The sequence below is a fragment of the Aegilops tauschii genome, chromosome 5 (genome assembly GCF_002575655.3).
Source record: "Aegilops tauschii subsp. strangulata cultivar AL8/78 chromosome 5, Aet v6.0, whole genome shotgun sequence".
NCBI classification, from domain to species: Eukaryota; Viridiplantae; Streptophyta; class Magnoliopsida; order Poales; family Poaceae; genus Aegilops; species Aegilops tauschii.
This window is the reverse complement of record NC_053039.3, coordinates 535,027,131-535,040,883: the sequence shown is the minus strand read 5'-3', so window position 1 is coordinate 535,040,883 and position 13,753 is coordinate 535,027,131. Positions and strand designations below refer to the sequence as shown.

General features: G+C 46.0%; 1 protein-coding gene across 1 annotated transcript; it reads right to left on the bottom strand.

Annotated features, from left to right (window-relative positions):
• Nucleotides 1-11,310: 11,310 nt before the first annotated feature.
• On the bottom strand, nt 11,311-13,128 carry LOC109760658 (transcription factor bHLH106). Its single transcript, XM_020319467.4, has 2 exons — nt 12,650-13,128; nt 11,311-12,099 (listed from the first exon to the last, which is right to left on the bottom strand). Exons 1-2 carry the CDS (start codon nt 12,914-12,916, stop codon nt 11,611-11,613), a joined length of 756 nt encoding a protein of 251 aa, XP_020175056.1. The 5' UTR covers nt 12,917-13,128; the 3' UTR covers nt 11,311-11,610.
• Between the last annotated feature and the right edge of the window lie 625 nt (nt 13,129-13,753).

Sequence of the window (13,753 nt, the reverse complement as noted above, 5' to 3'; positions counted from 1 at the left end):
AATTACAAAATCGGCCCATGAATTACAAAATGTAGATGATTCAAAAAAATCGAATTTTAAAATTTTCCATCAATTATAGAAAGATCTTAAAATTATAAAATCCTGGATTTGTTCTAAAATATCCTATTTTGAAAAATGAATAAATGGATATAATTACAAAAGTAGGAAACTGAATAAAGCTAACAGAAAAAAAATCGATGAAAGAAAGACGCAGCCAATCCCGTAAAACGGGCCGGCCATACAGCGTCGCTGCGGCCAGAGGTTTTTTTTTTTTTGAGACAAAGCCAGAGGTGTGGGTGGGATTCCTAGGTGGGAAATTAGAAATCTCTAGTTGAAAGTGGGTCGAGCCGGAAATACTGGTAGATGGGTTGGGCTTTATGTGGGTTGTTCCCAGTTTTGCTTTCGATGGCATGAGTGAGTGAGAAAATTATCCTCGAAAATACCCTAAAAAAAGAGTTAGTGAGAAAATTGCGGACCCGGATAACAAAATGGCGAGTGAGAAAATTGCAGTAATTAACAAAACAGAAGTGGCTTTCAGATTGATGATAATGAAAAGTTGGCATAGTGTGTAGAAGATGATTTGAGCTTTTGAAGTCCATGACGAGACGACCTTGACAGACAAACCAAGGCCAAGAGAGATCCTACCTCTAAAACTTGACCGATGATGTTTCTTTCTTGAAAGAAAATTCGACAGATAATTTACCTAGCATGGCATACAGTCTCTTAAAATGAATAAAGGTCCATGCGGACAGAAGAAGAAGAAGAAGAAGAAGAAGAAGAAGAAGAAGAAGAAGAAGATGATGATGATGATGATGATGATGATGATGATGATGATGATGATTCGTCACAACGTACTTACGTATGACGACGACCGATCGATCACAAATCCACGAAGGGAGCTGAAGGCGCTGCCACGACGACACATTCCCCATAGGCAGAGCTGTCGATAGAAAGGAGGGGAAGCCTATTTCGAATCGAAAAGGAAAAAAGGAATAAAGATATATAGACTGCCGATGAGCCGATAGCTGCCTGATAACTAGTGTTGTTGACCAGAAGTAGCTAGCGTGCGAGTGCTGCGTACAGTCCACACGAAAGAGAGACTTTCGTAAAGCCGTTCCCCGTGATGGATCGGATATGATGTGTGTGGGTGGCGTGCATGCATGCATGTTGACTTCCTCTTCTTCTCTTCGTTTGATCGTCGTCTGCCTCTGCGTGTGTCGTCCGGGCGGCCGGCCGGCTAGCTTTTCCACCAAAAGCGACGCAGGATTTTTTTTTTCCAGTGCGAGCTGCCCAAAACTCCCAATGGCCAATGGGCCGGTTGACCTCTAATCATCCTAATTTCCCCCCCTCTCTCTCTCTCTCTCTCTCTCTCTCTCTCTCTCTCTCTCTCTCTCTCTCTCTCTCGCCATGGCCAGACTAGCTTTCGGTGCGCATGAACTGTACTTGGAAACTGTATATGGGCAACACACACACAGACACCACCTCTGTCCTAAAACAGCAGGGGGCTGTCGTGCAAAAGCCGTGACAACTCCGATCTGAAAAGAATGGCATCTTTCATTTCAACCACGCGCGCGCACACTGTTCCGCTTGGGTCTGATCATACAAATTGTTTCTCCCTTTCTCCCTTCTCTTTTGGCTCAAACCAGGAACGGTCGCTGTCTGAGTCTCACACAGGGGCGCGGCGCCCGATGCCAGCCTAATTGCTTACCACAGTATGATCGATGGATGGGCAAATTATTCTGAATCCCCCGCGGGACAAGTGCCCGTAACTGTGGCGTGCCTGCCTCTACAGTCTCGGTTCAGGCTTTCCTTTCAGCGGAAGCATGCATGTAGCATTTCGCTCTGTCGCGTGCAGTGAGCATCAGTCACCATACTGTTCGTGACTAGTAGTACAGTGCTAGTAGGATGCATGCACACGGTCCAGGGGCACTACAAGAATTTTGAGCGGGCCTCTGATTTTTTTTCTCTGTGGACTAATAATTTAGCTCATCAGCATTAGTACATGCTAGAATAACGTAGTTGATCTACGCATGCACCACGGTTAGCTTTCTCTAATCTTGCCAAAAAGCATCAGATTAACTACTGCTTGTTCCATCCCATCGACCTATTAAGAAAAGGTGGTGCGCGCTCGATCGTGGCGCTGATCATCTGCCGGGAAAGTAACTTTCGGGTCGATCGAACATGGTTTTCACTCCTGACACTCACATGCACGCAGCGTTCCGTGCGAGTGCGCGCGTGTCCGCTCCGCCCGAGTCTCTTCTTTTGAGCACGCATGCATGCACGGCGACTACCCCGTTGGTGAACGAGCGAGAGTGACTGAGTGACTTCTCACGATCCGAGGAACAACTCAAACCACCTTTACCCCTTTTTTACCATTGCACGCAGCGGCCAGGACAGGGAGACACCCAAACATGTCATGCAGTAGAGTTGGGCACGAAGGCTGTGTGTCGACGATCATCTATCTCTCCATTCATTTCGTCGATCGACCATGGCTCCAAAGGTCTTTTTGGCCGCCTCCTCGTCTTTTAGCGCCTCGCCTCGCGGTTAATCATGGACTCTCGAGCGCGCATGTCAAAAGCTACCGATCATTCATACCCCTTTTCGTCTTGAGCGTGGTACATTACCGTGCCGGCTAGCGAGCTAGGCGCCGTGGTTTGACCTGCGCATTAGTGATTACGACTTGGAGATCCAAAAGAAAGTAATAACTTTCCCAAGGAGTGCAAAGTGGAGAGCTAGCTAGGTAGAAGATGATGGATATATGGATGAGACTCTCCGGGCCAGCTTGGTTCCTAGCTTGTGACTGCTTGCCACATTTTACCATTGGTTCTTTTCGGTAGATTGGATAATTAAGTTATTCGTCTGTGTCTGTTCGTAATTACTTTGATGGAAGTAGCTAGTAGGTTCTTCCACCTTCTTGTCAATTCGTGGTCCACACAAGAGTCGGAACTCTTTTTGTTGGGTTAGCGAGAGAGTGTGACATCTGGCTAGCCTTTGCGTGTTTTACAAGTGTAGCAATTATGAATTCCACCTTGGTAAAAAAGGAACATACCAATTGGCAACAACTATTTGGTCATTCCTTTTTTGGAAAAACTTCCGTCCCCTATTCATCTTCGACCATGGCAGTACAACGAACACTGGAAATAATTAAAATTACATTCAGATCCGTAGACCACCTAGCGATGACTACAAGCACTGAAACGAGCCAAATGCACGCCTCGTCATGGCCTCTCCCTCGCCACAGCTGGGCAAAACTTGTTGTAGTAGACAGTCGAGAAGTTGTCGTGCTAAGGTCCCATAGGACCAGCACACCAGAACAGAAATCGCCGCCGATGAAGAGATGCATAGATCGATAGGATCCAACCCGAAGACGCACAGATGTAGACGAATAAAGACATGATCTGAGTAGATCCACCAAAGACAACCAACGCACGGATCCTGTGAGGTCCATCGAAGGCACACCTCCATGCGCCCTCCGACGATACTAGACGCACCAACTGGACAGGGGCTAGGTGGGGAGAACCTTATTCCATCTTCAGGGAGCTGCCGCCGTCTTGTCTTCCTGAGTAGGACACAAACCCTAACAAAACTCAAGAAAACATCTAAAAATGGAGCCCTTCCATCGGCAAGGGCTGAGACCCACCACGCCCCAGTAGCCCTAAGGCCATCGGAGACAAGGCGGACTGGCGGCGGTGCCGGCAGAAGGCAGAGAAACCCTAGACTTTTTATTGGAGAGGAGGCGGCGGCTGTGTGCGGCCAACCCTGGAGACGGTTAACTGATTGTCCGTTGGTTGTATGTTGTTTCTCTTTTCGCCAAAAACCGCGCCAAGTTTTGGTACTCCCTCCATTTTTATTTTCTCTGCATATTAGATTTGACTGAAGTCAAACTTCATAAAGTTTGACAAAGTTTATAGAAAAAATATGACTATTTACAATAGCAAATCTATATGATGTGAAAGTGTATTCAATAATGAATCTAATGGTATTGATTTGTTATTGTATATGTTAATATTTTTGTCTATAAACTTTGTCAAAGTTTACAAAATCTGACTTTGACCAAAGCTAAGATGCGGAGTAAATAAAAACGGAGAGAGTACGTAGAATATGCCAATATGGTTCCATCCTACAAATCTTGAACACAGTACAGACGCAAGCGCTCATATAAATGCGCATCCTATAAATCAAGAATGATAGTTTCGCTAATCATAAGTTGCAAAAAAAAAAGGGTCTTGGCCGCCTTTCCGCAAAAAAAAGCATGATGTTTTAGGTTACATTTGGACATAAAGAAAAATCTCAGTGGAGCTGTCGATGGACCCCACTGAAGCAGTTATAGGAGTATGGTAATGACGGGGTTCTAAGCACATGTCTAACGTGTCAAAGCAAAGAGATTATCTGTCGCCAACTTGGGAATTGGATTACCGAAAGCTAGAGCCCTTTGCCTAGCTACGCGGGCAATGCATGCAACAAGCTTGTAGTGTAGGTGGGTAGGTGTGAAAGGAGGAGAACGTATGCAAAAAGGATTGGAAGGAGCTATAGCAAGCCGAGATAGATAGAAAGGCGATGTTTGTATAAAGCGGTTAAGGCCGGGCACGCAGACGCGGTGATGATTAGCTGTGATTAGTTAGAGGAATGAAAAGGTGGCAACATGATTAGCAATTGATAGGGAGAGTGGCGAGGTGGAGACGGGCGCGGGGCCTTTGAGCATGACGGCATGATCGTCACGTGCGAGGAGAGAGGAGAGAGGAGAGGGAGGGATTGAAGAAAGGGACAGAGCGTTTGGTTGGTTGCGTTGCATGTATGGGACCGGCAAAGGGAATGATGATTGCCGCTGACACAACTCGCAGCACGCGTGCCCCGGATCCTCTACGCGCTCCTCTCCCACACCCTGTCTTTTGTGGTGCCATCTCTCTCTTTGTGTGTGTGTGTGTGTGTGTGTGTGTGTGTGTGTGTGTGTGTTCCTCTCTCCTTCTCATACCCTGGTTAATTATTAAATAAAAACGTACTCATGGTCAGTACAAGCCTGCTCGTTCATTCATGGCCAGTACTTTAGCCCCACATAAGGAGGAGATTAAGGATACACACATGCATGCATGCATACACAGTACTCCCTGCTTGTACGTACAGCGTACGTGTCACATATACATACGTGATGATCAAGACCGATGCAGTGCAGCTCCTGTACTGGCATACATACATTCCGTGCGACGAGGGGCACATGAAATGAAGGCCGCGTGCGCGCGTAGCTAGCTACTACCGTAGGTATCACGTACCGAACTGCACATGACAGCAGTGGGGAACGAGAGAGACGTGCCTGTCTGCGTGTGAAAATTAAGGATGGTCCCGTCCCGGGCCTAGCGACTCGTACACGAGGGTGAGGCGGACCCAACCCTGTAGTAGTACTTGCGCCCGATCCCCTTGCGTGCGGGCACGCTTCCTTTGTACCCACGCGACGGACGGACAAGTACCCGCCGTCACCACGCCGAGCTAGCTACTTGCGCCGGTGGCCGTCCATCTCTCTCCGCGGCTTCCACGTACGTACTACGTGCCTACGTGCTCTGGGTCCATCCATCCACACCACCGCAACCACCGCCGTACGTACGCATTTGATGGAGCTCTAGTATCTTTTTTGATGGAGCTGGATCTTGGATGGACCTGGGGTGGTGGTAGAGTCAGACCGCCCCGTCTACGTACACAGCGGAGGTGACATGCTTGATGGCACCGTCGATAGGCGCCCTTGGTAAAGGTGAATGCATGATAGCTCCGCTCCGGACGGCGCCGGAGACGATGACGACGACTGTCCCTCTCGAGGGCGTCGCAGTAGGTCCTCTGACCTTACGGTACCAGGGCTCCGGGGTGAAAACTTTCGTACGTCCTTTCGGGCTCGACGACGGTGGCCTTGTGCCTCGTCATCCTCTTGAGGGCATCGTCACGGAGCCCCTCGGCGCTAGCTGACCAACGGCTTCGGGCTTGCCTTGTTATTTGTGGACAGGTTCTTGGCATTTCGTTTAAGTGGCTCGACGTGCCAACTAGTTACCAGAAAACCAGTAACACATCATCAGTTTAACCCATTGTCTCTGATCTTAGAGGAAATTGTGTTCCGTATTGAAACATGAAGATCAAAATATCGACCAGAAAAGATGAGGGACCAAATTAATATCTCCCTCAAGAACTTGAGTGAGCAAAAAAAAAACTTTTCTCATCTAAATATGACCGAAATTTGAACCTATCTTTACTTTAGTGCAACATTTTGAGAGAAAAAGAATATTTTGGTACACACCAAAATTACTGACAAAAGTTTCAACCTAGCCGGGGGAATGGTGGCAAGTCGAGTACATGGGTAGGAGACAAAAGGCGCTGGCTGGATGGCGAAGAGAAGAATTCAAATTTTATTGAAACACAAACATTTCATGAAAGTAATGATGGATTTTGACCATTATTTTAGTTAGCTTTGAATCTAGTTCAAAAACAATTTGGCACATGCTGAAATGACCCGATTTTATTTTTGCTCTTTCATTAAAGAAACTATCTTCTATGAAATTCGCGCGAAACTACCCATTTGAAAAAAAAAATCCATAGATAATGAGTACTGTCAACTCATGGTTTTTGCAGCCATTCGGCGGTCGCACGGCACTGCTTTGTTGGGAGAGGGACGTACGGCAGACACTGTTAGGCTGGTCACAATGGGGAGGAACTTAGGAGTAACATCACACACTCCAATACAACTTTGCTTATGTGGCACATATTTAATGAAGAGAGAGGTGCTTGTGGTAACTAGCTAAGTTACCGAAACATCGCACACTTCAAGAAACAATGAGTCTATAACCTAATAAATACATCGTTGCATGACACTACATAGATGTTCCTACCCACTATGAAGGTAGTAATATAGTCTAAGGAAGTATGTAAGTTACTAGCTTATGTTCTTGCTCATTGTGACCAGCCTTAGTGTTAGGGCACTTCACTGGCCCTCGTCCCTGGAAAATCAGCACGAGGATTTGATTCCGGGTTCCATCCAGCAAGCCATGAAGTCACATCGGCGTTTGGGATTTCCTTCTTTCATTTCCACTCTCTTTAAAAGGGAATATACATTAATTAAATACGTACACACGTGTAGTATGAGATATGCATCCATCGTGACGAACTCGTATTTGCCCTCCGGTTATTGCCACCGTGCAGGGCGGCTAATTTAGAGGCTTACGTACGTGCACAGCGACACATGCACATTCTCTACACACAAGGATATATGTTCATCAATGCACATTCCCACTGGTTCGTCGTGTTGTCACTTTCGTGTACATGCACGTGTTCGTCTTGCGGCCATTTTATTTACGCTCATTGTCTGCAATCTGGAGGACGACTGGACGAGCGGCCGCCAGCAGTCGATGGCGGCACGGCCATAAAAGGAAGAGGCAGCCTGTCTCGCTAGCACTGGACAAAGGACCAGAGCAAATTTAGTTAAACATGATTTTTTTTTATGTCTTCATGGACTGGAATATAATTATTTTTCAGTCAGTCTTATAAATTTATTCATACATTTTTTTACTCTTACAAAATTTTCTCATGTATATCCACCAATTTGTTTTTACTCATCTGTAAAAAAAATGAAATCTGATCTCGATAGCTGTCAACTTGGCTAACCCTTAGTTGATTTACAAAATTTGTTCATTAAAATCTGATCTCGGTAGTAATAACTTGATCATGTGTACTGGAAAAATAGTAGGGTTTGTTCTCAAAGTTCAGTTCTTTTTTAATAAAATCTTGCACCGTTCTAACATCATATCAACAATACTCGATACCAATTGAGGACTAAGAAAATCCCAGCTGAGAATTAGCAAAACCGTAAGTAAAGACATGTTAATGTTTCGGAGGTGAAACACCGTGGTGCATTTGAACACTCCAAGATAAGCTTTTTTTTTTAGGAAACAAACCCTTTGTTCCCTGCCAACTCTATCGCTTCTCCCTCCCTCTTTGATCGCTCCTCCAACATTGTCCATCGCAGCTCGATCAACTGTAAGGGCTTTCTTGGATTGCAGGAGATTCAAGAACCTAGGAACAGGAAAAACGTAGGATTCAAAGACCATGTACTATGAAGTTATAAAGGGTTTCAAAACACAGGAATTTTGTGAGAGGTACCTTTTTTTTTGCGGGTATTGTTAGAGGTACCTTTTGATGGTGCATAGGAAATAACCATAGGAGTTTTAAAGCATTGAGAGAGAGAGAGAGAGAGAGAGAGAGAGAGAGAGAGAGCATCTCAAAGGAAAAATAAAATAAGGTTTCAGCTCATGTTGATATTCCTATGGAATAGGGGGCGTAGGAATGGATTCCATAGAAATCTTATAGTCTCAACCCTATGATCTAAATTGCTTTCATAGGAAAATTCATTGAGATTCAAATCCTCCAATATTCCTATGAAAATCTTACAATCCAAATAATCCCTAAATAGAGTGTTAGCGCTATAAAGTCAGGCCAAAGGAGAAATGTAAAGTTTTTTCTTGCATTTTAATGGATAATTGTTCTTGTTCTTGTATTCACAAAAAAATGTTATTGTTCTTCACTCTAGCCCTTGATTTTTTTGAGAACACGCAAGACATTTACATGTCTATATATTGAGATACAAAATTTTTGATCCAGTCAAAACTGGGAACCTGATCCAGAACTGAACACCTCAATTGAATAAAAACTATGAACCAAATTCAAAATAATTTCAATCAAAATTGTTGACCCAGTCAAATCATGAACCAAATCCGATATTGAACACCTAAATTAAATGAGAGAGCTCCAAAATAAAGGAGCATATATAGTGTATTTATAGATAGATTGCTGGTAATGACTATGATCTGTAGCCCTTCATTTTTGTAGAGCGTCACATACGTTTAAAGACTCATAATCATTAAAAATTTGCACATGATACTGTATTTTGAACCAAATAATATATCATTTTTAAACAGATTTTTTCCATATATAATTTGTAACTTAATGAAATTCAAACATGAAGTTCTAACCTAGGTGGTCACAGAGGGCGTCATATATCTTCTCTGTTCGGGTTTATAGGGCCGCGTTTATGGAAAGACGTTTCTCCATTACTTTGATTGATAAAATATTAGTTGTATACCATGAAAAATATATCATTGGATTCACATTCAAAATAGTTTCCAATGCTTTATGGTGAATCACTTATTTTTCCATGATGATTCAATGGTTATTTTTTTCATAAAATACATGCTTAAATCATGAAAACAATGCATACCCGTACGCATCATAACTCTCAACAATTAATATTGCATTCTCTGGAGCTCGGATCAGAACTTTCGCCATGCCCTGCTAGCTACCATCTAGCCCAGCCCTGCCCTGCCCTGACATACATATGTATATATACAGTCGTACAGACACACGGCATTCTTTTCTTATCTCGATGTAGAAAACATGTGATTCCTGCAGCTGCTCTCGTCTGATAAAAAGATTGGAACTAGCAACGACATACTAGTACTGTGCCGCAGAGACACAGCCTTACGTACACATATGCATGTGATCTTCTGAAAGTCTGTCCTCCTTAATGATGTATTATTAGTAGTATTGATAAAACAATGATGGAAACTATGATGAAATAATTACATAAATCTGTGCCCACAGTAATTGTATTGCACTCCATGTGTCTTTTGGCCTCTCTCTTAGCTTTCAATAATTCAAATGAATTTGTTCTTTTAAGAGTTTAAATCCTTGGATTTTTTATTGAGTAATGAATCTTTGGAAAAATTTCTATGTGCGAACTTTGCTCTCAGTTTTAAAGGAAAATTTCGACCGAGTCTAACTTCTTGGAAAAATCTCTATAGGATCCTATTTTCCTCTCCCTGTCGAAATCAAACTCATTATTTGGTGTTGATTATGTATTGATACATGGAATATGCTTATCTCTTTTAAAGGGATATCTTGTTCACTCAAAACATCGCACCAAGATATCAAAAATCATGTCCAGTGGGTAAGATAGAACCCACCCGGATGAGATAGGACTGGAACCCTAGGTAATCAACATGGATGCACCACTATGAACCTACCACTAGGCAGAAACCCAGACCTCACTTGAAATGAAGTCTTATCCGGTCTCTGCATAACAATGTGCCCTATCTATTTTGAATCCTATGAACCAAAGTTCTTATGTATGCTGTAACTCGATTTCTCACTATTTTCAAGTATATTGCAATATGGACATGGATGCCAATTTGTATTCATGTTTTCAGAAAGAAGACACTTATTGGTTTAGTTGATTATTGCTTGCGTACATGAAATGCCTGATTTTTTTTCCATTTGAACTTGGCATGCCCATGGATTACTTACCAAATACCCAGTGTCACAATAACAAAACCAATCACATTTACTTCCACGCCCTAGATTCAAGCGTTTAGGTATGTGTATTCATGTGACCTACTTCTGCATGCCAACTGCCAAGCTAGCCAGCAAAGTAGCCATGCCATTGCCAGCCCCAGCAAGTAGCTAGTGTGGGCAGAAAGCACATCACAGCAATGACTTGATTACAAGTTTACATTTTTACACACACCCATGTCTTCCTTTTGTCCCCACAAAAGAGCATGCACACAGACACAGTGGGGTGGCCTGACATGGAGATCTCTGCCCCTCCCTCCTCCCTCTAAAAAAGCCATAGAGGAGCAAGATTACAAAAGGAAACCAGCAAGAAACAAAAGCTCATCCACCTTCCCCCCTTTCCCAGACCAGACAGGGCATGCAGCAGCAGGCATCAGCATGCATGTAGTACCAGTACTAGCAAACTAGTCCATGCATGCACTCATGTGTAGTCATGAGAGCTAGCTGCTCACTCTGCTGCATGCCACACTGGCTAGCCATACTACTGTGCACTGCAGCATGCACCAACACAAGCAATCATTGATTGGTTCCCCTTTCCTCTCCTCCATATTCAAACAATCAATCTGGCATATGCATGCCTAGATCATTCAATATGTCCAAGCCCCAAACATTCATTCATTCACAAGACCAGACAGACAGGAAGCATGCTGCTACATTGCTATGCAATGCGTTGGAACAAACATCTTTGTTTTGATCTTAGGTCTTGCCATGCATTGCTACATGTATGCATGCAAACATCTTTGTTTGATCCGAAGACTTGTCTTACATGCATGCATGCATGCAGCATATATGATCAAAAATGGACTTGTGGGATCTTGTAAACAGAAATGCTTCCAGAGTTATCCAATGTATATGTAGCATATGGCATCAAGTCTGGAACTTTGCATTGTGCATATATTCTGACATTAACTGGTATTTTAGGGGCTGGGTTTGCCCTGGCTTTGAAGCAACATTTGATTAAAGCTCAAGCAAACCCTAGTGGTAAAAGAGTAGTAATATATATCCCTAGTTATACATGGCATATTGGCATTACCAAGGAGAGTCAGCCATATAGTGGTATATATGGAGAATTGAAACTAATTAACCATCACACAAAACTAGTTTACTTTGAAAGCAAATTAACACGCTGTATAGTAGTAGTACCATTACCATGGCATGCATGAGATCGATCGCCATATGCAACCGTATCAGCTGATACTATGAGGAGCTATGGCCGCCGGCCGGCTAGCTGATTAATCAAGCAGCCGCTTGCATGTTCATGTCAGCGACGCGTCTCCTCTTGGGCCGGTCGCCGGCGCCCGCGCCCTGCCTCTCCACGAGGGCCCTCAGGGCCTCCTTGAGGAAGTCGGCGCCGCCGTCCTCGGAGGATGTGGAGTAGTCGTCGTCGGCGTGTCCTCCGGCGTCGCGCGCGAGGACGAGCACGTTGCGGACGCGGCCGCCGAGGGTGGCCATCTCGGCGCGGAGCGTGCGGAGGCGGAGCGCGCGCAGCGTGTCGATGAGCCCCGGGAGGAGGTCGGAGCGGTCGTCGCAGCAGAGGGAGGCCTCGAACACGGCCGCGGCGCCGCCGGCGCCGCCTCCCGACGCGAGCACCACGATCTCGTCGTGCTCCGTGGGGAACAGGTGGCTCGCCGGCGCGGCGCCCGCCTCACCGACGACGCCGGCCATGCGCTGCTTCAGCTCCCGCACCCTCTCTACCGCCTTGGCCAGCAGCGTTGCCTTGTCTATCTGTAAACACACATGTACAAGATCAGTTCATGAGCTAAAGTTCATCAAGAAATCTTGTTTGCACAATCAATCTCTCAGATGACGAACCCTAGAGCTTATGATTGATCAGAAATGAAAAAGGGTAGAGAGGAGAAGGTGAAAAAATTATGCAAAATTGTAGACATGGTACTAGGCACAAAAGAAGCAAATCATGAAGAGAAACAAGCCAAGAGACGAGGCAGCCCTAACCTGACCTAGCTAGTCGGTGTCATTCATAGGATGATAGCAGCTAGTAGTTAGGAGAGGCTCCATTCTAGTGCTACTTGCACACACAAAATCCAGCTTTAATCACAAGGATTAGCTGAGCTGAGAACCTTAGCACAGCTAGCTACTCATGGGGATAGCATCTACCCACTGCAATCCACGGTAGAATTCCAGATGGATGACAGGCAATCCAGTTCTTCCATAAAGATTTCGCTTGATCGATCTCGCATCGAGCATGTTGCGCAGAAACTAAATTAGGGGGAAATCACGAGGGCACAGGACTTGGATGTGTAATGAAATTGCATGCCTTGGGGTCGCAGGCGAGGACGGCGCGGAGGCGGTCGAGGTGCGACTTGATCCGCTCGCGGCGGCGCTTCTCGGCCTCGCGGTGGTTCCGCGTCGCCGCCACCGCGCGGTCGTGCGCCGCCTCGGCAGCAGCAGCGGCGGCTACCTCGTCCTCCTCGGACAAGGCCGCCGCGCCGCCGCCCGGCGCCGACTGCCACATGGATCCCACGAAAAAGGGAGGCAGCATGGCCGCTTCCGCGCCGGCGAACGACGCCTCCGCCGGAAACATGCCCGCCAGAGCTAGCTAGAAGCTAGAGCTTCACGCCGAGGTGCCTTGATCACGCCTCGTCAAGCTAACTAACAAACTAATTGCCGCGGTGGTGTTGTGCTGTGAACTAACTACTGTTCCTCGGACATGGACTGCAATCGAAGAGAGGAGAGAAGAGAGAGACGGATGGGATGGGGGAACGAGGAGAGGCGAGAATAAATAAACGGGGCTTCGAGGAGAGAGAGCGCATGTGGGTGGATAGAGAGAGAGAGGGGGGAATGTTAGAGGGAGACGGGGCGAGGCGAGGTGAGGTGAGTGAGTGGCTGGTGGGCCCGCTTGCTGACCCGTCAGAGATAGAGGGCTGTGCCTGTACGAGCCCTGTGAGCTAGGGATGACGGGATGATGGCCGATGGGAGGTGGTGCTGGTCTAGCTGGCTCTAGGGGCGGTAGAGATGTCACGGCGGGGGCGGTTGGACGGCTGCGATGGTGCCGACCTTGCGCCGGCCGTCGCGCTCCGACGAGATACGGCCGTGGCGGTGATGGCGATCCGTCGTTTGACTCCCGTGCAACAGCGTACGCTGGCTCACACTCCCGGGGAATGTTTTGCCTTGCCTTGCCGCGTTGTGGCACTACCACTGCCTGAACTAGCTTAGCCAGTTGGATGAAAGTGAAACCCGGGTAGGTCCCTCTCTATCCACCTATGGAGAATTGAACAGTGCGTCCCGGGTTTTCCTTGCGTGACCAGATCATGCTGATATTAACAAGTTCATTTGAAATCCAAATTAAGGACTGGTATTAATAACAGGGTATTGGTTCACACTGGCTGATCTTTCGTTGTTGAGAAAATACCACAGTGGT

Bases quoted from the DNA above. Each gene is read 5' to 3' on its own strand.
- LOC109760658 (XM_020319467.4), bottom strand. From the start codon at position 12,916: ATGTTTCCGGCGGAGGCGTCGTTCGCCGGCGCGGAAGCGGCCATGCTG. The intron at 12,100-12,649 runs GCATGCAATTTC...GTGTGTTTACAG, and splicing joins TCCTCGCCTGCGACCCCAAG to ATAGACAAGGCAACGCTGCT.